The sequence below is a fragment of the Scyliorhinus canicula genome, chromosome 6 (assembly GCF_902713615.1).
Source record: "Scyliorhinus canicula chromosome 6, sScyCan1.1, whole genome shotgun sequence".
NCBI lineage: Eukaryota > Metazoa > Chordata > Chondrichthyes > Carcharhiniformes > Scyliorhinidae > Scyliorhinus > Scyliorhinus canicula.
In genome coordinates this window covers 32,098,257-32,121,405 of record NC_052151.1, presented here as the reverse complement: position 1 = coordinate 32,121,405, position 23,149 = coordinate 32,098,257, and the positions used below count along the sequence as shown (strand labels likewise).

Below are 23,149 nucleotides of genomic sequence, written 5' to 3'. Positions count from 1 at the left end.
TTTTGCATTTAACCAGAGTCCAGCACATTTGCAGCCTAATCTTAAATAACCATTTGCAGGACACTATTATAGATTATAAATGCAGCAATTTAAGACTACCTCTCCTCCTAAAAAAAACATTTTATCAAACCTTTGGTCATCTTTCTAAATAACTCTGTTGATTTTCTTTGCCTCTGGACATTTTTCGACATGAAAGACGCTACATAAATGGAAGTTATTGTTGCTCTTTGGAACCTCGGAACAAGACCAAAAATGAAAAGTGAAAGCCGATCTAGGTCGCCATTCTGGCAGGTGAGCATGTCCTTTAATGGGCTTGTTGGCTAATCACAGCAATCAATCTCTATCAGTTGACATTCACTGCTCCCTATGTGGTCTACTCCATATTGGAGACAAAACACAGACTGGGTGACCGTTTTTAGAACACCTTGGGTCCCTCCAGCATGGTAGCACAAGTGGATAGCACTGTGGCTTCACAGTCCCAGGGTCCCAGGTTCAATTCCCCACTGGGTCGTTGTCTGTGCGGAGTCTGCGCTTTCTCCCCGTGTCTGCGTGGGTTTCCTCCAGATGTTCAGGTTTCCTCCCACAGTCCAAAGACATGCAGGTTAGGTGGATTGGCCATGATAAATTGCCCGTAGTGACCAAATAGGTTAGAAGGGGGTATTGGATTACAGGGATAGGGTGGAAGTGAGGCCTTAAGTGGGTCGGTGCACTTCGGCACTGTATATTCTATGTTTGCGAGTAGGACCCAGACGTTCCTGTCACTTGCCATTTGATCACACCATCCTGCTCTCATGTCCGTCCTTGGCCAGCTGCAATGTTCCAGTGAAGCCCAACGCAAACTCATCTTCCGACTAGGCATGTGACAGCCTTGAATTCAACGACTTCAGACTGTGAACTCTCTCCTCCAACTTCATCCCACCCTTTTTCAATTTCTATCGATCAATTTTGACATCTCCCACCGTCTCCCCTCCCCCAACTGCACCCAACCCCACTAGGGCCATCTGTTCCAGGTTGTCCTTCCACACTCGACTTGCTTGTTCTTCCATGAACACATTATGATTCCCTGTTTTTATGCCCACACCTTTGTCAATCTTTTCCCAGCCTCTACCTGTGGCTGACCCTCTATCCAGCCCCACTGCTTATTCCCACACCCCATACATAACAGCATGAATCTCAGCCTATTTGCAGTGCTCGCCAGCTCTGATGAAGAGCCACCAGGCTCCAGCTCTTTTTTCCTTCTCTCCTTGCCCACAGATGCTGCCAGTCAGACCCGCTGAGATTTCCCAGCATGAGATTTGCTCGCATCCGCAGTCCATTCGCTTGTCGTCTATCAGCGAACCCACCGCAGACAAGAGTTGTTTATATTTTTTTAGAAACCTGCACAGGAATGCAATCGCAACTCTGCGCCGCCGGTCCAGCCGCAGCTACCTGATTCTGGAAGCTGTCGGTGGCCAGCTGCACCGACCGCAGCGGCCCCTTCCTCAAGGCCATGGCCGCTCGGTCGCAGCCCGGCTGGGGGGCTGGAGTAGCGGCTCTCCTCCCTCCCGCCTCAACGGCCGCTCTCCTCCCTGGCGGCCCGGGCCGTCGCCGTGGCAACCGCGCACCGCCGTGCGCGTAACCCCGGCCCGCGCGCTCGTCACGTGGGTATGGAGGCGGGGCCGGGGTCGGATGGGGGCGGGGCCGGGGTCGGATGGGGGCGGGGCCGGGGTCGGATGGGGGCGGGGCCGGGGTCGGATGGGGGCGGGGCCGGGGTCGGATGGGGGCGGGGTCGGCTGCAGCCGCCAGGCCGCGGCTTTGTGGCACGCGCGCGCGCGCTCTCTCTTCCCCGACCAGCTCAATCCGTGTAGATGAGGTCCAATCCCTGCCTCAGGCAATCGTCCCGTTTTCAATGGCCCAACCCTTGAGCGGTATTCCAATGCATGTGCCGTGCTGCAAACATCCACCCCCCCCCCCCCCCCCCACCCCCTTGATTGAACAAAGAAAAAGGCTCTCTAATTGACCATGGGAATGCATTGAAAATCTAAACCAATGAACATACAGTGCAGAAGGAGGCTATTCGGCCCATCGAGTATGCACCAATCCACATGAGCCCTCACTTCCACCCTATCCCCCTAACCCAATAACCCCTCCTAAACTCATACCTCAGGCTATGAAACCCATTGCCAGCACTTGAGTCCAGGTAATAATAATAATCCTTATTGTCACAAGTAGGCTTACATTAACACTGCAATGAAGTTAGTGTGAAAAACCCATAGTCACCACATTACGGCGCCTGTTCGGGTACACGGAGGGGGAATTCAGAATGTCCAATTCACCTAACAAGCACGTCTTTCGGGACTTGTGGGAGGAAACCGGAGCACCCGGAGGAAACCCACGCAGACACAGAGAACATGCAGACTTCACATAAGACTGACCCAAGCTGGGAATTGAACCTGGGACCCTGGAGTTGTGAAGCAACAGTGCGAACCAATGTGCTACCATGTCGCCATGGGTGGTCAGTAGAGGAGCAGATAGGTACACAAGTCACTGAGGTGTGTAAAAATAGTAGTAATAATAGGGTCATTATAGTAGGGGTTTTCAACTTCCTAATTGGGACAGTCGTAGTGTAAAGGGGGAGGAGGGGTGAGGTGGATTTCCTGACACCTATTCAGGAGAGTTTTTAATGTCAATTTGTAGAGGTCGAACAAAGGACGGCACAGTGCTGGATCTAATTCTGGGGAAGAAGCCGGAGTGCTGTTTGAGATAGCAGTGTGGAGCATTTTAGTGATAAAACCACGACACACTATAATTTGTTATGGAAACGGAAAAAGATAATATGCAAAAACTGTTTTGGTGGGGAAGGCAAATTTTATTAGAATAAGAAAGGATCTGGTCAAAGTAGACCTTGGATGTCAGGGGATATCCAGGATTGGATAAGGAAAAAATGGGAGGCTTATGTCAGATACCAAGGGCTCAAAACAACAGCAGCCTAGAGGATTAGATTGGATTGGATTGGATTTGTTTATTGTCACGTGTACTGAGGTACAGTGAAAAGTATTTTTCTGCAAGCAGCTCAACAGATCATTCAGTACATGGAAGAAAAGGGAATTAAACAAAATTCAAGAAAATACATGAGAATACATAATAGGGCAACACAAGGTATACAATGTAACTACATAAGCATTGGCATCGGATGAAGCATACACGGTGTAGTGTTAATGAGGTCAGTCAATAAGAGGGTCATTTAGGAGTCTGGTGACAGTGGGGAAGAAGCTGTTTTTGAGTCTGTTCGTGCGTGTTCTCAGACTTCTGTATCTCCTGCCCGATGGAAGAAGTTGGAAAAGTGAGTAAGCCGGGTGGGAGGGATCCTTGATTATGTTGCCCGCTTTCCCCCGGCAGCGGGAGGTGTAGATGGAGTCCATGGATGGGAGGCAGGTTCGTGTGATGGACTGGGCGGTATTCACGACTCTCTGAAGTTCCTTGCGGTCCTGGGCCGAGTAGTTGCCATACCAGGCTGTGATGCAGCCAGATAGGATGCTGGGATCTAGCACAGTGGTTAACACTGGATAAAACCAAATTACTGCGGATACTGGAATCTGAAACCAAAAAGAAAATGTTGGAAAATCTCAGCAGGTCTGCCGCATCTGTAGGGAGAGAAAAGAGCTAACGTTTCGATTCCAGATGTCCCTTTGTCACCCTTGGTGTACCCGAACAGATGCTGGAATGTGGCGACTAGGAGCTTTTCACAACAACTTCATTCCAGTGTTAATGTAAGCCTACTTGTGACAATAAAGATTATTATTGTATGGTGAGTGAAGAAGGTTATCTAAAAATAGAGGAAAATCCAAAGGTGTTTTATAAGTATATTAAGGGCAAGAGGATGACAGGAAAAGAGCAGGGCCCAACATGGCAATGCGTGTGTGGAGCAGGAAGGCGCAAGGGACATGTTAACTGAGTACTTTGTATATTCATGGAGAAAGATGATGTCGGTATAGAAATCAGCAGAGGGGGAATGTAAGGTTCTTGAACAATTTAAAATTCAGAGGAAGGAGGTCTTAACGGTATTAGCAGACTTAAAAGTGGATAAATCAGATGTATCCCAGGCTGCTGTGGGAGGCAAGGGGGAAGACTGCAGAGGCCCTGACAATCTTCGAATCATCTCTGGCCACAGGGGAGGTGCCAGAGGACATACAGTATGGGTATGGGTACCATCATTCAAGGGAAGGAAGGAAAAACCCAGAAATTACAGGCCAGCAAGTCTAACTTCAGTGGTTGGAAAACTACTGGAAAAAATTCTGAGGGACAATTATTCTCCACTTGGGGGCAAGGGAAGCAGAATCAAAAACCCCTCCCACCTGGGTTATTCACTCTTCCAACTTCGTCCATCAGGCAGGAGATGCAAAAGTCTGAGAACACGCACTAACAGATTCAAAAACAGCTTCTTGCCCGCTGATGCCAGACTCCTGAATGACTCTTATGGATTGATCTGATTTCCATGCATCTTCTCTACTGAGTAGAACTAGACTCAGTATTCTTCACCCGATGCTTGTGTTTATGTATTTACAATGTGTATTTATGTATGTCCTGTGTTTTTTTTCATGTATGGATTGATCTGTCTGGACTGTATGCAGACCAATACTTTTCACTGTACCTTGGTACATGCGACAATAAAACAATACAATTAATCAAGGATTGTCAGCATGGCTTTTGGCAAAGGGAGATCATGGGTGGGATATTTCGGCCACGCCCGCCCGACAACCGCAAATTCCCACCCAAGGCCAATGGACCTTTACATGATCCCCGTCCATGGCAATCTTGCAGCGGATGTGGCATAACCGAGGTGCTGCAGAGCATGTCCCAGTCTCAGGTGGCCATAGCTGAGGCGCTGCAGAGCATGTCCCAGTCACTGGGAGACATGTCCCATTCACAGGTGGGGATTGCCTGGGTGCATTAGAGCATGTCTCAGTCACCGAGAAACATTGCCGAGGACATGGACACAATGCTGCAGACATTGGGGAGCCACCAGGGCTGGCAGACCCAGATGACACAGGGGCAGCCGGGGCTCAATCCAGCTGCCCCTCCATCCCAAAGTGAACCCCGGGGCTCTATGTGCACTGACCGGGAGGATGGGGTGCTAGGTGTCAACCCAGAGCCATCCTACAGAGCGGCGACAGTGGCCACCAGCTCTACCGTGTTCCACGCACCCCCCCCCCCCCCCTGCCCCCGCGACAACGGCAAATCTCGCAGTCAGCACACAGTACAGTGCGGCATGGTGGGGCATGTATCACCGGCAAGTGCGCCTGGGCCTGCCAGACCCAGAGGATGCCCGCCAGGGGTACCGAAGGCCATTGGACGTGGTATGCCGCTGTCTGCCTCCACCTCTGATGTGCATCCTGGGGACACACCGAGCCACAGTGGTAAAGATAAACACATTGAGGACCACTGAGAGGGCACTGGGGGGTGGGGGGGGGGGGGGGGGGTGTAGGCAGTAAGGGGAGGGTAAGTGGTAAAGGGGGAAGAGTGGGCCAGTCGGGGACACTTGTATACATCATTCAAATCTGTTGACCTTGACCAATATTTTTTGGATTTTTACAAAATTTAGAGTACCCAATTCTTTTTTTTAAATTATGGGGCAATTTAGCGTGGCCAATTCCCGAACATTACACAGCTTTTTTGGATTGTGGGAGTAACACCCACACAGACACAGGAAGAATGTAAAAACTCCACACGGACAGTCACCCAGGCCGAGATCGAACCCGGGTCCTTGGCGCCATGAGGCAGCAGTGCTAACCACTGTGCCACCATACCTTGACTAATGTGAAGCCTCTGGCACTTTCTTCTGCAATATGGGCCGAGCACCAATGCCATGCCCCATCTCCTCGGACATGGAGGTCCTGGGCGCATCCCCTCCCTCACCCCACACACACACACACACACACACCACCCCCCCCAACCACCCCCCCCAACCCCCCCCCCCCACCCCCCCACCCCCCCCAACCACCCCACCCCCCCCCCACCCCCAACCCCACCCCCCACCCCCACCCCACCCCCAACCCCACCCCCCCCCCCCACCCCCACCCCCAACCCCACCCCCCCCCCCCCACCCCCACCCCACCCCCCCCCCACCCCACCCCTCTCAAATAATTTCATCCGGGAGCACATGGCAGCACCTTGAAGGCGAGCTCCAGTGTGGTTGTGTGAAGCCTGATTACCTCGAGTGGTAAGTTACATTCGTGCCACGCAAGTGCCAGGCAATGACCATCTCCTCCAAGAGAAGACCTAATCACCACCCCTTGACAGTCAATGGCATTACCATCACTGAATGCCCTACAATCAACATCCTGGGGGGGGATTACCATTCATCAGAAACTGAACTGGACTAGCCACATTAATACTGTGGCTACCAGGGCAGGTCAAAGGCTAGGAATCCTACGGCGAGTAACTCACCTCCTGACCCTCCCCCCCCCCCCCCCCCCCAAACAGCCTGTCCACCATCTACAAGGAATAAGTCAGGAGTGTGATGGAATACTCTCCACTTACCTGGATGAGTGCAGCTCCTACAACACGCAAAAAAACTCAACACCATCCTGGACAAAGCAGCCAGCCTGATTGCTCCCCCTTCCACAAACATTCAATCCTTCCATCAGGGAGCGTTTTGATTTGTCATTCCCACAGAGGTCCAGATCTGAGGAGATGCCCCAGTCACTACCGACCTTTACAAAAGAACATAAGAACATAAGAACTAGGAGCAGGAGTAGGCCATCTGGCCCCTCGAGCCTGCTCCGCCATTCAATGAGATCATGGCTGATATTTTGTGGACTCAGCTCCACTTTCCGGCCCGAACACCATAACCCTTAATCCCTTTATTCTTCAAAAAACTATCTATCTTTACCTTAAAAACATGTAATGAAGGAGCCTCAACTGCTTCACTGGGCAAGGAATTCCATAGATTCACAACCCTTTGGGTGAAGAAGTTCCTCCTAAACTCAGTTCTAAATCTACTTCCCCTTATTTTGAGGCTATGCCCCCTAGTTCTGCTGTCACCCGCCAGTGGAAACAACCTGCCCGCATCTATCCTATCTATTCCCTTCATAATTTTAAATGTTTCTATAAGATCCCCCCTCATCCTTCTAAATTCCAACGAGTACAGTCCCAGTCTACTCAACCTCTCCTCATAATCCAACCCCTTCAGCTCTGGGATTACATGGGGAATTGCGGCCACTACCACCTTTTAAATGGAGATACAGATTCGGTTGCATCAAGTCTTCCAGCTAAAAGTGGCAGAGAGTCAGTCACATGCCCTGCACATAGAATTGACGTGAAGTGCCATCCAGGAGCGTGTTTTTGGCACCAAAGCAGGCAGCAAAGTTGCTTTGATTTTGCAGCTGCTGGCAAGCAAGACCAGTGAAGCGTGACGGTCAATGTTTTTGTTAAAATGTAAGAGACGGCCAGAGATTCAAATAGGGATTTACCGATTGGAGAGGATCTCACAACAGAATCTGCCGGAGAGAGCTGCACAGGAGAGTCCTGGGCAGGACACAGCAGTGGTAGCATTAAGAGCTCCAGGATTCTGGTTAACGACCCTGGAATAAGAACTTAACTGAGAACAAAGGTATAACAATGAATTATTTTGAGGTCTGGTTTTGTCAATTGTGACAATGCAAACAAGGACGCAAAGCCCATGTGTGTTTCTGAAGGGAGGTACTGGCAATTGAGAGAAGTTTCAGAATCTGAAAGAAAATTCCTTTTACGGTTGCGACCCCAGAGTCAGTTATTAACTTAGAGCCGATTCCAAATTAAAAGACTACACTGCTGTAGCTGACCTGCAATACCACATATTTAAAAAAACTAAAGCGCACCAGGCTGTCAGCGTTCTGGTGTAGCATCTCCTCGGAGTTTACAGTGCTGAGTAAGACATGCATTTCATTGCTATTGCCCTTTACAGCAACCTACACGCGAGAGGCTGGATTTTCCGTTTTCATGAAGATGAAAACAACAAAACTAGCTGAAGTCTGCACCTGATATGCGCATTGCCCTCTGCTCCTTTGAAGCAGATTCAAGTGAGATCACAAGGACAAAGCAGGGTCCCCTTTCGCATTAAATGATAAGCAAACATGGCATGTGTTGCAAGGGTCGGCCGACATGTGGCGCAAGGGTGGGCCGGCAGCCAAAAATTGGTCGCGGGGAAAGAAAAGTTTGTAAAACACTGGTGTACGCCATCTACAAGATCTGCTTCAGTAACTCACCGAGACAGCACCTTCCAAATCTGGGATGTTTACCACCTAGAAGAACAGGGACAACAGTCACTTGAGACCACCATCGCCTGTTGAGTTCCCCTCTAAGACATGCATCATTCTCATTTGGAAACATATCCTCATTTCTACACTGTTGCTGGGTCAAAATCCCAGAACTCGGAGCCCCGAGGAGGTATTGTATAGCTACACCACCTGGACTGCAGCGGTTCAAGAACACAGCTCATCTGCACCTTCTAAAGGGAAAATTTGGGTTGGATGATAAATTCTGGTCTTGCCATCAATGCTTACAGCTCATGAATGGTTAAAAGACCTCTCACATTTCCCTTAACCTGGAGTTCCAAAAGGAGTATATCAGCAGATAATTAAAATTGCTTAGCATGTACTCACATACTTTCTCGTAGATTATTAACGAAGAATAAGATAATTTACCAATTAACCGTCCCTAACCTAACAAAAATAATACAAGTTCCAGTTTATAAAATACTGAGGCAACTGTAAAGCCACTCAAATTATTTACAAAAGGAAAAACTGCCGATTCTGGAAATTGGGAATAAAAATAGAAAATGCTAGAAACCCCCAGATCTGTAGAGAGAATAATCAAGTTAATGAACTCCTTTTCAAACCAAGCTTTGCTGAAGACTGTACATCCAAAGTGTTTTCTTGCCCATTCAGTCCACAAATATTGGTTAAGCTGCTGTATTTCCAAAAAATAAATAAAGACATGTATGGAATAAATGAATTTGCAACATGTACAAATGATCAGCCTTTATTAAAACAGGTAACTGTGTTGCTAACAGACAGGTGCCATTTCTTCACATTTCATGGTATTCCATGCAGTATGTTTGTGGAAACTCTAGTCCTGACAACATTTGGCAATGAATTTATCACAGAAAAATTTCACACCAATCCATTGTTAATGATGCCGAAACAAGTATGCATTGCCTTAAAAAGGTATAAAAAGGTATAAACAGGAACAACCAGTGCAATATGTGTTAACAGAACACAACAGAAAAGAAAATGAAATATTTTAGAACTTATCACTCCAAATGTATGGTAAAATTCTTGGTTTGGCTGGAATTAGGACATAAGTAATACACTATATCAAGACAGTTCACTCCATCCTGTCAGTGCTGGTTCTAGCTCCAGATTAGAGGTTTCTCCTTCAATCTCATTTTACCGCTCCATCCCGGTGAACTTTTCCTGTTTGTCCTTTTCAATTGTTCACCTAATGCAGGAACTGGTTTAGCACACTGGGCTAAATCGCTGGCTTTGAAAGCAGACCAAGGCAGGCCAGCAGCAAGGTTCAATTCCCGTACCAGCCTCCCTGAACAGGCGCCGGAATGTGGCGATTAGGGGCTTTTCACAGCAACTTCATTTGAAGCCTACTTATGACAATAAGCGATTGTTTATCTTTTTTTGTTTTAATTCCCTCTTAAATGTTGTGGTTGACTTAACTCCTAACCCCCGCTTTAAGCTCCAGGAACTAATTCTAAGTTTACGTTCCCCTTGTTACTAATATACTGCCAGGTTATAAACAGCTTATTTACCCTCGCAGTTATTTAACAGTCAGTACCTTCCCAAACGTAAAGAAAGAGGCTTTCAAGAAATGAAATGAAATGAAAATCGCTTATTGTCACAAGTAGGCTTCAAATGAAGTTACTGTGAAAAGCCACTAGTCGCCACATTCCGGCGCCTGTTCAAGGAGGCTGGTATGGGAATTGGACTGTGCTGCTGGCCTGCCTTGGTCTGCTCTAAAAGCCAGCGCTTTTGTCCTGTGCTAAACCAGACTGTGAGTTTAGAGATCAGGGCAATCTAAAAATTTATCCGAAGAGGTAAAAAAAAATTGAAAGAAAAAAGGTTTTTCCCCTTCAAGTCATTCCAATGTTCATCCCTAAAAACGGATAAAGTACCACTCCTAGCCAAGCACTATCCTAGGAGTTCCAGGGTATTTATTTTCAACTAGAAACCAATTAGGATTAGCTTTTGTAAAGAAATCTCCTCTGTACTGATCAATTTTAAATGGTGAAAAGCAAGATTTAAAAACAAAAGAGAAATATATCTGGAAACTCACTCAGAGGTAGATATTTGCCGTTACTGGTGCATACCCCTACAGCTGTTGTACGAGAAATAGTGTCCCAAGTAAGATGTCAAAATTACCCTTAAATTAATTCATATTTTGTACATTAAAAAGTAAAACATAGGGCAGCACGGTGGTGCAGTCGTCAGCACTACTGTCTCACGGCGCCGAGGCCCCAGGTTCGATCCCGGCTCTGAGTCACTATCTGTGTGGAGTTTGCACATTCTCCCTGTGTCTGCGTGGGTTTTGCCCCCACAACCCAAAGATGTGCAGGGTAGGTGGATTGGCCACACTAAATTTCCCCTGAATTGGAAAAAAATAATTGGGTACTCTAAATTTTTTTTTTAAATTAAAGATGAATGGCAGGTCAGCTTCATGGGCGCATTCAAAGACATTCAAAGCAAATGTAGCTTTCTGTGTGAACATTTTGTGAATCAGAATTCAAGACAGAAGAGTCCCTTGTCGTCTGGCAGACGGTTACTGCTGCTTCAGAAACTGATTCTTTTGGCCACCCAGATTCTTACTTCTTCGTATTATTGGTCTGTTTGCCTGTAAAAAGAACAGCAAGGGAGGAAAATCACAACTTAGCAATGTATTTTATTTTAAATTAAATGAAAGTCGCTATAGTCTCCGAGGGCCATAGGCTGCTCTCCCTTTTTTGAGAAGGAGCTGACTGGTGATGATTTAACCTGAAGGTCACCACAGCTCAGGTGAGAGGCAAGGCTGAGAAGGCAGGGCCTTCATGGATAACCTTAGCCAGTACGGGAATTGAACCCATGCGGTTGACATCACTCTGCATCACGAAGCAGCCATCCAGACAACTGAGCTAATCAACCCGCAAAATGTAAACAGGCTAACTTCAGCATTATGAATTCTACTTGTCTCATAAATAAATAAAGAAAGGTTATCCTTTAATATTTATTGCCCAGAAAGGATCTTAATTGAAACTGTTTCCATTCACTATTATTTTACAAGGCCTCGAAAATTCTATGTGGGCTTCTGCACTAAGCCCACTAATTAATAGAAGCCCGACAGTGCAGAAGGAAGCCATTTGGCCCATCAAGTCTGCACCAACCCTGCGAAAGAGCACCCTAACTAAGCCCAATCCCTCATAACCCCACTTAACCTTTTTTGGACACTAAAGGGGCAATTTGCATGGCCAATCCACCTAACCTGCACATCTTTGGACTGTCGGAGGAAACCCACACAGTCAAAGGGAGAAAGTGCAAATTCCACAGACAGTTACCAGAGGTCGGAATCGAACCCGGGTCCCTGGCGCTGTGGGGCAACAGCGATAACCACTCTGCCAAATGTGACATTAGTAAACAAGACATAGATTGGAACTGCAAGTTACCCATCAGCCTTATTGATCAGGGAATGGTGCAAATGAAAAACAGAAATTAAATAAAGAACCAAAGAATAAATTAAAAATAATGGGATGGAGGTTGGAGAGAGAATAAGTAAAATTGGCCCATTACCTAAAGTAACAAATATGGTGGGTTCATGAGTAACCATATTTATTGTGTGATTCATACCAATGTTCCCTCTAAGCTGCGTGACTGTGCAGGAACCTGCAAGTCCCTGAGTAGGCAGTGCACAAGTTGGTCTTTTTAGGTTACCGTGCAGGTGCATGACAAAAAATGTTAGGGAGGCCGTTCAATGGAATGGGAGGCACACTCCAAAAGAAAATTAGGGGGTTCCTTGATTGATACTATATGGTCATAGAAAGTATCGCATTTAACACTCACTGAAATATCACTTTCAGCCCAAAGTCATCTGCAATTAAGACTCTGGGTGAACAACAAATCTTTTTATGCTTAACATAAAATCTCCATTACGCTTCCCATCTCGGTAGCACAGTGGGTAGCACTGTTGATTCACAGCTGCAGGGTCCTAGGTTTGATTCTCGGCTTGGATCACTGTCTGTGCGGAGTCTACACGTTCTCCCCGTGTCGCAGTGAGATTTCTCTGGGTGCTCTGGTTTCCTCCCACAAGTCCTGAAAGAAGCGCTGTTAGGTGAATTGGACATTCTGAATTCTCCCTCAGTGTACCTGAACAGGCGCCGGAGTATGGCGACTAAGGGCTTTTCAGAGTAACTTCATTGTAGTGTTAATTTAAACCTACTTGTGACAATAAAGATTTCGTTTTAAAAATCTCTTTGGCAAACAATTCATATTTACCACAAAGTTCAACAATTAAAACAGTTGTATTTGTGGATACATATATTTACAGACGATGGGTTTTTAACACTTCCTTGGTGATCATAAGCAGAAAACAATAACTTTACATTGCAAGGCAAAGCTCTGATTTCTTGGGGAAATGATAGAAGGGGTATGATATCGTTGGGAATACAGAGACATGGCTCCAAGGTGACCAAGGATGGGAACTAAACATTGAGGGCTATTCAATTTTTAGGAAGGACAAGGAAAAGATGGCGGAGTCGCATTATTGATTAAAGAATATGTTGATACAATATGAAAGGTATTAGTATAGATGATGTGCAATTTGACTTAAGAAAGACCAAGGGGCAAAAACATTCGAAGGGGTGGTATACAGACCACCAAACCTGGTGGTAATGTTGGGAATAGCGTTAGATAGGAAATCAGAGATGCATGTGATAAAGGAACATTTGTGATTATGGGTGACTTCAATCTGCATAGAGATTGGGTGAGTCAAATTAATCACAGTACAATAGAGGAGGAATTTCTGGAGTGTGTACGGGATAGTTTTGTGGACCACAACATTGAGGACCTACAAGAGAACAGGCCATCTTGGACTGGGTGTTGTGCAATGAGAAAGGATTAGTTGGCCATCTAGTTGTGAGACTCTTGGGTATGAGTGATCATAATGTGATAGTATTCTTTATCAAGGTAGATAGTGAGGTAGTTGATTCTGAGACCAGGGTCTTGAACCTCAATAAAAGGTAACAATGATGGTATGGGACATGAACTCGCTATGATGGACTGGGAAACATTATTGGAAGGAAGGACAGTAGACAGCCATTCAAGGAACGAATAGGTGAACTCCAAAAGTTGTATATTCCTATGTGGCGCAAGAGTAGAATGGGAACTGCTGCAAAACCATGGCTTACAAGAGTAATTAGAGATAGTATTAAATTCAAAGAAGAGACATAGCAAAACTAGCAAGAGAAAGCAATAGAGCTGAGGATTGAGAACAGTTTAAAATTCAGCGAAGGCAGACCAAGGGATTGATTAAGGGGAAAATACAATATGAAAGTAAGCTAGTGGGGAACATAAAAACTGACTGTAAAAGTTCCTACAGGTATGTAAAGAGATAGAGATTGATAAAAACGAATGTAGGCCCCTTACAGTCAGAAATGGGGGAATTCATAATGGGGAACAAAGAAATGGACGAGGAACTAAATTCATACCTTCCTTCTGTCGTCACAAAGGACGACATGAATAATGTGCCGGAAGTTCTGAAAAACATAGGTTTCAGTGAGGAGCTGAAAGAAATTAGTATTTATAACAAAATGATTTTGGGGTAATTAATGGGATTGAAGGTGGATAAATCTCCAGGGCCTGATAATCTTCATCCCAGAGTACTTAAGGAAGTGGCCTAGAAATAGTAGATGGTAATTTTCCAAAATACTTTGGATCCTGGAATGGTTCCTACAGATTGAAGGGTAGCTAATATATCCCTGTTATTGAAAAAGGGAGGTAGAGAGAAAACAGGGAACTATAGACCTTAGCCTCGGTCGTAGGAAAGTTGCGAGAGTCCATTATCAAGGATTTTATAGCACAGCATTTGGAAAGCAGTGGTATAATCAGACAAAGTCAGTACGGATTCACAACAGGGAAATCATGCTTGAAAAATCTACTAGAATTGTTTGAAGATGTAACTACAGCTGTAGTGGAGTTGACCAGGAAGAACCAGTGGATGTGGTTAATTTAGAAAGCTTTTGACAAGGTCTCACATAGAAGATTACTATGTAAAATTAAAGCGCATGGGATCTCATGCCTCGAGATGGATAGAGAACTGGTTAGCAGACAGGAAGCAAAGAGTTGAAATAAATGGGTATTTTTCCGATTGGCAGGCAGTGACTAGTGAGGTACCCAAGGGATCTTGCCAAGACCTCAACTGTTCACATTATATATTGATTTAGACGAGGGAACTAAATGGATTATCTCCAAATTTGTAGATGATACAAAGATGGGGAGGCGGGTGAGTTGTGAGGAGGATGCAGAGATGTTTCAGCGAGATTTGGACAGGCTGATTGTGTGGGCATATGCATGGCAGATGCAGTATAATGTGGATAAATATGAAGTTAACCTCTTCAGTAGCAAAAAATAGAAAGGCAAATTATTATTTGAATAGGTGTAAATTGAGAGAGGTGGATACTCAGCAATACCTTGATGTCCTTGTGCATCAGTCACTGAATGTAAACACACAGGTAAAGCAGGCAGTAAAAAAGGCAAATGTTATGTTGGCCTTCATAGTGAGAGGATTTAAGTATAGGAATAGAAATGTTTTACTACAATTGTATAGGGAATTGTTGAGGCCACACCTGCAGTATTGTGTGCAGTTTTGGTGTCCTTATCGGAGGAAGGATGTTCTTGCTGTGGAGGGAGTGGAGCGAAGGTTTATCAGGCTGATTCCTGGGATGGCAGGACTGTCATATGAGGAACAATGAAGTCGGTTAGGATTATATTCGTTGGGGTTTAAAAGAGTGAGAGGGGATCTCATAGAAACTTATAAAGTTCTAACAGGATTAGACAGGGTAGATTCAGAAAAAATGTTCCCCATAGTGGGGGAGTCCAGAACCAGGGGTCACAGTTGAGGATAAGGACTGAGGTGAAGAGAAATTTCTTCACCCCCAGAGTGATGAATCTGTGGAAGTCACTACCACTGAAAGTAGCTGGAGCCAAAACGTTGTGTAATTTCAAGAAGGAATTAGGGATATTGGGCTGAAGGCAGGATCAGGGTATTGAACTTGATGATCTGCCATGATCATAATGAATGGCAGAGCCGGCTTGAAAGGCCGAACGTCCTCCTCCTGCTTCTATTTTCTACCTATTTATGAATGTAGTCTTTGTGTGATTCATTCAGGCAGATATATGTGGAGGCATGATCCATCCCACATATCCATAGTCAGAAACAGGCTCCTGACATCTCTAGTTTAAATGCTGGTGAAATGTAATTATTGGGGATAGACAGGAATGTGGTTGAAGTTATAATCAGATCAGCCATGATCTTATTGATAATAATCTTTATTGTCACAAGTAGGCTTACATTAACACTGCAATGAAGTTACGGTGAAAAGTCCCTAACACTGCAATGAAGTTACTATGAAAAGCCCCTAGTCGCCACACTCTGGCGTCTGTTCGGGTACACGAAGGGAGAATTCAGAATGTCCAAATTACCTAACACAGGGACTTGTGGGAGGATACAGTAGCACCCGGAGGAAACCCACGCAGACACAGGGAGAACGTGCAGACTCTGCACAGTGACCCAAGTCGGGAATCGAACCTGGGACCCTGGAGCTGTGAAGCAACAGTGCTAACTACAATGCTACGTGCCACCCGATAGTGAATGGTGCTTCTAATTCATATGTTTGTCAGAAATAAACTGTGATGCTGGTAACAGCTTGCAAAATAATTATGAAGTATATGTGGAGGAAAAAAATGTATGACATATTTTTAAAACTCTGCCCTTAGCATATGGGTGACAGTCAAAGCAACGTTTTGTCCATCTCTGTTGCCGTAAGGCCATTGAGAGCAAACCATTGAGTAGGAATGGAGTATCATGTAGAGTAGGTGGTATTGGGTGTGACAACTTTACTTCCCTGAGCGTAAGAAGGATAGGTAAACTGGTTGGGTCTTTTTACAACGTCAGATTTCTAGTGTTTGCCTACAAATACAGGGTATTATCCAAAGCACTTAACCATTAATTTTGAGGTGCAACAACTCAATAAATAGGCAAATTTGACAGCCAATTTGTATAGAGCAAGTTCCATAAACAGCAAATAAATCTGTTCTTGGTGGACTTGAGGAAGTAATGTTAGTGTGAAACCTGGAGAACTCTCGGCAAAACACACCCACCCACCCTGCCCATTTCACCCTCAGACAATCTTTACACCTCCATAGTATCCTGTTTTAAGATCACATCCAAACGATGAAACCTTTAACAACAGCTCATTCCTTCAGTCAATCAGGATTAGGCGCTCGACCCCATAGAGGGCCCAAAATCACAAACCTTTAGCTCCCCATAGATTTATAGAATCTCTACAGTGCAGAAGGCGGCCATTTGGCCCATTAAGTCTGCACTGACCCTCTGAAAGAGCACCCTACCCACTCCCCCACCCTATTCCCATAACCCCACCTAACCCGCACATCTTTGGACTGTGGGAGGACATCAGAGCACCCGGAGGAAACCCACAAAGACATGGGGAGAAAATTTAAAACTCCACATAGACTATAACGCAAGGGTGCAATTGAACCCAGGTCCCTGGCGCTGAGAGGCAGCCGTGCTAACCATTTTGCCACTAGACAGAAATAGACAGAGGAACAGACAGGAATATTTGCTTTCTAGTTCTTGCACCCTGTCAGGTTGACCAGCTCTGGTGTATTTAGAATAAACTGTATATTAAGTATGCACAAAATCACTGCTAAGTCATAGTCTCAGGATAAGGGGTAGCAAATTTAAAACAGAGATAAGGAGAAATTACTTCTCCCAAAGGGCCATGCATCTGTGGAATTCACTACCCCAGAGTGCGGTGGATGCTGGGACAGTGAGTAAATTTAAGGAGGAGTTACAGATTTTGAATTAGTAATGGGTTGAAGGGTTACAGAGAACAGACAGGATGGTGGAGTTGAGGCTACGATGAGATCAGCCATGATCATATTGAACCGTGGAGCAGGCTCGAGAGGCTAAATTTCCTACTCCTGCCTCTAGTTCTGAGAAATAACTATTCAGTCTAATTCCACCTTCCAGCTCTTGGTCTGTAGCCCTGTAGGTAAAAGCACCTCAAGTACAAATCTGGTGTCTTGATTAATAAGGGGATTTCTGGGCAGCACGGTGGCGCAGTGGTTAGCACTGCAGCTTCACGGCGCCGAGGTCCCAGGTTTGATCCCGGCTCTGGGTCACTGTCTGTGTGGAGTTTGCACATTCTCCCCGTGTCTGCGTGGGTTTCGCCCCCACAACCCAAAGATGTGCAGGGTAGGTGGATTGGCCACGCTAAATTGCCCCTTAATTGGAAAAAATGAATTGGGTATTCTAAATTTATAAAAAAAAAAGGGGATTTCTTGATTAAAATGGAGATCCGGGGTTATGGGGCAAAGGCAGGAAAATGGGGATGTGGAACATTTCATTTTCATATCAGCCATGATCGAATGGCAGAGCAGGCTCGATGGGCCAAATGGCCTAAATCTGCTCCTATATTTTATGGTCGAAATGCAGAGTTGCTCCAGCAACATTGCATTCATTAAATAATTATTACACAGCAATATAGATTCCATTACATTAGAATCACCGTGACAATATTAACGTGTCAAGGGAGAGACCTGAATGTAGCTGCAGAACAGTTTAGCAAGGAAGTTAATATTCTTATAAGATCACATAGCCTATATTTGTAATTACAGGTGTCTGGCCTGCGGACAGATTTAAAATCCCAAGTTATCTGCTCAGATGACACAGTAAGAGGAGTCCGCTGATCCTCACCACCTCCTGCGGACTGAACGTGCCCTTCACTGCCCCTCAACTTAAGTCCAGTTTCTTCTGCGTCTCCACCAGTTTCGACTGCAGCCGCCTCTTCCTCCAATCCAGGAACCTCCTCCTCAGGATGTTTGCCTGCCAGCCGATAATCACCCCTGAAGTGAAGGACAGAACGACTGCTAATTGCAGCGTCCTCTCGGACACTTCAGCCATGTTCACCCCTCTGGGGGCGGAGGCAGAAAGCAGCAGCCCCACCGCGCGTGCGCCGTCCGGGCCACGTTCCATCTGATCAGCTGAGAGGAGGAAGTATCAAAAACAACGTTACTTTGTGCCTTACTGAGGGCGCAACAACTCGTTACCCGAATATAGCAAAACACTCCCAAAGCAGCGATGCGTTGCAGGCTGCAGATATATTTATGGTGTGTCTTTTTTCTTATATGAATTCATTCCCGGAGGGTTTGATCATGTGACACTCTGATCATATGACACTCATCTTTCGAAAGTTTGGGTGCCCTGTACTTTTTCAGTCTGAATTACTTCCTCATTAACTGTTGCCTGGGTAGCATCTGCCTTGGTAAAGAGCGATGCAAAATTATTCATTTAATGACAAAACAATGTGCTGTGTCTTCCTTTTTGATTCTAATTAGCTCTACTCCTCCCACCATTATGCTATTTACATAATATAATAATAATAATCGCTTATTGTCACAAGTAGACGTCAATGAAGTTACTGTGAAAAGCCTCTAGTCGCCACATTCCAGCGCCTGTTCAGAGAGGCCAATACAGGAATTGAACCCACGCTGCTGCCTTCTGTATTACAAGCTGGCTATTTAGCCCACTGTGCTAAACCAATGTGCTATTTAGCCCACTGTGCTCCACTGACATGTATCTGGAAGACCGCGATTCCCTTTTGTGTTGGCTGCCAGTCTATTCATACTCCTTGCTTCTCTTATTTGCTTTTTCACCACCCCTCTGAACCTTCTATATTTTGACTGGTTCTCAATTGTATTTTCTACTGAACTTCCGGTTGCAGCTATGCCTGGGTAGGTCGCACGTTCGGCAGCTCCCGTGGAAAACTGACTTTTGGGCCCTTTTAAGGAGCCCTAGCGGCACTTGGTTGACGGTTCCCGGTGTGGGAAGATGGCAGTAAAATCCCCCCAGCACTGTATGGATTGGACCAGGAGCAGCGTGGTCAAAAAAGGGGTATTAGAGAAGAGAGTAGAACGGGTGCAAAAAAGCAAGATGGCGATGGGCGAAGACCAGGCAGCGTGGGCTCAGTGGTCGCGGGAGCAGCAAGAGTTTCTGCGAAGCTGCTTTGCGGATTTGAAGGCAGAGATGTTGGCCCCTATGAAGGCATCAATAGAAAGGCTGGTAGAGACCCAGAGGATGCAGGGGACAGCGATTAAAGAGGTGCAGCAGAAGGCCTCTGATAATGAGGATGAGATCCTGGGCCTGGGGGTGAAGGTGGAGGCACACGAGGCACTCCATAAAAAGTGGCAAGAGAAATTCGAGGATCTGGAGAACAGGTTGAGAAGGAAGAATTTGCGGATTCTGGGTCTCCCTGAAGGTGCGGAGGGGTCGGATGCTGGGGCGTATGTAGCTACGATGCTGAGCACGCTGATGGGCGCGGGAGCCTTCCCGAGGCCCTTGGAGTTGGATGGGGCGCACAGAGTCCTGGCGAGGAGACCAATGGCGAATGAGCCGCCGAGAGCTGTGATGGTGAGGTTTCATTGTTTCACTGACAGGGAGTGCGTCTTGAGATGGGCGAAGAAGGAGCGGAGCAGCAGGTACATGAGGATCAGGCGGGATTTGTGAAGGGTAGGCAGTTGAATGCAAATGTGCGGAGGCTCCTGAATGTGATTATGATACTCTGCAGGAGCAGCGCCGCTCCTGAGAATGCTAAAATTCGCATTTACCAGGACTGGAGCGCAGAGCTGGCCAAGAAGAGGGCAGGATTCAATCAGGCCAAGGCGGTTCTCCACGGAAAGGGGGTGAAGTTTGGGCTGTTGCAGCCCGCGCGACTGTGGGTCACATATCAGGACCGTCACCACTATTTTGATACGCCAGACGAGGTGTGGACCTTTATCAAAAATGAGAAGCTGGACTCAAATTAGTGGTCTGTAGCTTGTTTTGGGGGATGTTGTGGAGCGGGGATCGGTGGCAGAGGCGGGAGCGGCCGGGGTCAGCTGACTGGTCAGTGCAATGGGGGGAGCAGGGGGGTTAAACAATTGCTTGGCCGGGGGAGGGGGGGTTGGGGGGGCGTACTGGGTTGCTGCTGTACTGACCAAGAGGGAGCTGGAGATAATAGGGAGAGTCGGGGCGGGGAGCCTCCGCCTGGAGGGGCTGGAAAGTGCACGTGGCTGGCCCAAAAAAGGAGATGGCTAGTTGAAGGGGCGGGGGAGGGGGGGGGGGGGGGGGGGGGGGGGGGAGTCCCCCTATCCGGCTGAGTACGTGGAATGTGAGAGGCCTAAATGGGCCGGTCAAGAGGGCCCGGGTATTTGCACACTTAAAGGGACTGAAGGCAGACACAGTCATGTTACAGGAGACGCACCTGAAAGTTGCAGATCAGACCAGGCTGAGGAAGGGATGGGTAGGGCAGGTCTTTCAGTCCGGGTTGGATGCGAAGAACAGGGGGGTTGCAATTTTGGTGAGCAAGCTGCGGAGGAAAGAGGCAGGTAGGGAAATTGGGGGAATCAGGGACAACGGAGGGAATGCGGTGCGGAGTCCAACAAGAATAAATGAGGTCTTTAGGGACTTCTATGAGAACTTGTACAAATCAGAGCCCCCGGAGGGGAGGAGGGGATGCGGCGGTTCCTGGACCAATTGAGGTTTCCGATGGTGGAGGGGGAGCAGGTAGAGGGCTTGGGGGCCCCGATCGGGATGGAGGAGCTGGTTAAGGGGTTGGGGAGTATGCAGGTGCGCAAGGCCCCGGGACCGGATGGGTTCCCGATTGAATTTTATAGGAAGTTTTCGGAACTGTTGGCTCCGTTGCTGTTGAGAACTTTTAACGAGGCGAGAGAAAAAGGAAGCCTTCCCCCGACAATGTCGAGAGCTCTGATCTCGCTTATTCTCAAGCGGGACAAAGACCTGCTGCATTGTGGCTCGTATAGGCTGATTTCACTCCTTTATGTGAATGCCAAGTTGTTGGCGAAGGTCCTGGCCACTAGGATTAAGGATTATGTCCCGGGAGTGATACATGAGGATCAGGCGGGTAGGCAGTTGAATGCAAATGTGCGGAGGCTCCTGAATGTGATTATGATGCTCTCAGAGGGGGGGGGGGGGGGGGGGGGCGCAGAGGTGGTGGGGGGGGGGGGGGGCAGAGGTGGTGGCGGCTATGGACGCGGAGAAGGCCTTTGACCGGGTGGAGTGGGAGTACCTGTGGGAGGTGCTGGGTAGGTTTGGGTTTGGGGAGGGGTTCATAGAGTGGGTTAAATCGTTATATCAGGCCCCGGTGGTGAGTGTATCAACGAACCGGTTGAGGTCAGAGTACTTCAGACTATATTGTGTCCCCCCTGCTGTTTGCTTTGGCGATTGAGCCATTGGCCATGGCACTGAGGGAATCTAGAAGCTGGGGGGGGGGGGGGGGGGGGGGAGGAGGAGCACCATGTCTCACTGTATGCGGATGATTTGCTTTTATATATTACAGATCCGGTAGCGGGGATGGGGGAGGTTATGTAGACCCTCAGGAAGTTTTGAGACTTCTCGGGATATAAGCTTAATGTTTGGAAGAGCGAGCTCTTTGTGGTGCATGCACGGGGCCAGGAAAAGAGGTTGGAGGAACTGCCGCTCAAGATGGTGGAGAGGGGTTTTCGGTATTTGGGTATTCAGGTGGCCAAGAGTTGGGGGGTCTTGCATAAGCTCAATCTGGCGCGGCTGGTGGACCAGATGGAGGAGGACTTTAGGAGGTGGGACATGCTACCGCTCTCCCTAGCGGGTAGGTTGCAGTCTGTCAAGATGATGGTCCTCCCTAGGTTCTTGTTCGTGTTTCAGTGCCTGCCCATCCTCATCACTAAGGCCTTTTTCAAGCGAGTGAGCAAGAGTATCATGGGATTTGTGTGGGCCAATAAGACCCCGAGGGTTAACAGACTGTTCTTGGAACACAGTCCGGGGGGGGGGGGGGGGGGGTGGCACTGCCTAATCTCTGTAACTACTACTGGGCAGCAAACGTGTCCGAGGCGGAGGAAGTCTCGGTGGAGGAGCTGAAGGGCAAATGGGAGGAGCAGCTGGGTGAGGAGCTGGATGAGGGCCTGTGGGCTGACGCCCTGGGCAGGGTCAATTCCTCCTCATCTTGCGCCAAGCTTAGCCTGATTCAGTTTAAAGTGGTACACAGGGCGCATATGACAGGGACGAGGATTAGTAAATTTTTTGGGTTGGAGGACAGATGTGTGCGGCGTTCGGGGAGCCCAGCAAACCATGCCCATATGTTCTGGTGTGCCCGGCGCTTATGGAATTTTGGAAGGGCTTTGGAAAGGTTATGTCCAAGGTCTTGGATACTCGGGTAAAACCAAGCTGGGGGATAGCGATATTTGGGATATCGGAGGATCCGGGAGTGCAGGAGTCGAAAGAGGCCGGAGTTCTGGCCTTTGCCTCCTTAGTAGCCCGGAGAAGGCTCTTGTTATTGTGGAGGGATGCAAAGCCCCCAAGTGTGGAGGCTTGGATCAATGACATGGCGGGGTTTCTTAGGTTGGAGAAGATAAAGTTTGCTTTGCAAGGGTCCTTGCAGGGGTTCTCTGGGCGGTGGCAACCGTTCCTTGACTTTCTTGCGGAACGTTAGGTGGAGGTCAACAGCAGCAGCAGCCCGGGGGGAGGGGGGGCTGATTTCTTTTCCTTTTTGAAAGGGGCGCTTGCCCTATTTTGTTTTGAGTTGGGTGTTAATTTGTTAAACTGTTTATTGTTTAGAGAGGGTTAAGTTGTTCTGTTCGGTTGGCATGTTGCCCTTCTTTGTATTAGTTTCTTTTTTAATTTTGTAAAACCTATTGAAAACTTTGAATAAATACATTTTTTTTTAAAAATTGTATTTTCTACTTGCTAGCAGCCCAAAACAAACTTGTTTAGGATTTCAATTTCACCTTGTGCAAAGTTTACAGATGCGCGAGGCAGATTTTTTTTACACAGAGGGTGGTGGGTGCCTGGAACACGCTGCCAGGTGAGGTTGTGGAAGCAG

The 23,149-nt window shown here is 47.2% G+C and overlaps 2 protein-coding genes across 6 annotated transcripts in view; both read right to left on the bottom strand.

The window, feature by feature from the left end:
- The window catches only part of nphp1 (nephronophthisis 1), a 191,797-nt gene extending 190,191 nt beyond the window's left edge, over positions 1–1,606 (bottom strand). For 2 of the 3 annotated variants that reach the window (XM_038799127.1, XM_038799128.1), the window contains exon 1: positions 1,429–1,606. In XM_038799127.1, the coding sequence (XP_038655055.1) occupies positions 1,429–1,491 (63 nt within the window). In that variant the 5' untranslated portion in view covers positions 1,492–1,606. The remainder of the gene's footprint in view (positions 1–1,428) is intronic. The other variant, XM_038799126.1, reaches the window with a different exon arrangement.
- An 8,433-nt stretch (positions 1,607–10,039) lies between these two features.
- On the bottom strand, positions 10,040–18,384 carry LOC119967076 (mitoregulin-like). Of its 3 annotated transcripts, XR_005460913.1 has the most exons (3): positions 17,992–18,380; positions 13,703–13,750; positions 10,040–10,860 (listed from the first exon to the last, which is right to left on the bottom strand). XR_005460913.1 is itself a non-coding variant. In XM_038799125.1 (2 exons), the coding sequence occupies exon 1, from the start codon at positions 18,196–18,198 to the stop codon at positions 18,028–18,030; it is 171 nt and encodes a 56-aa protein (XP_038655053.1). In that variant the 5' UTR covers positions 18,199–18,266; the 3' UTR covers positions 10,040–10,860; positions 17,992–18,027. The 3 variants fall into 3 exon arrangements, 1 of the variants encoding a protein (XP_038655053.1); XR_005460914.1 differs by lacking the exon at positions 13,703–13,750 and having other exon boundaries at positions 17,911–18,384; XM_038799125.1 differs by lacking the exon at positions 13,703–13,750 and having other exon boundaries at positions 17,992–18,266.
- Positions 18,385–23,149: the final 4,765 nt, after the last annotated feature.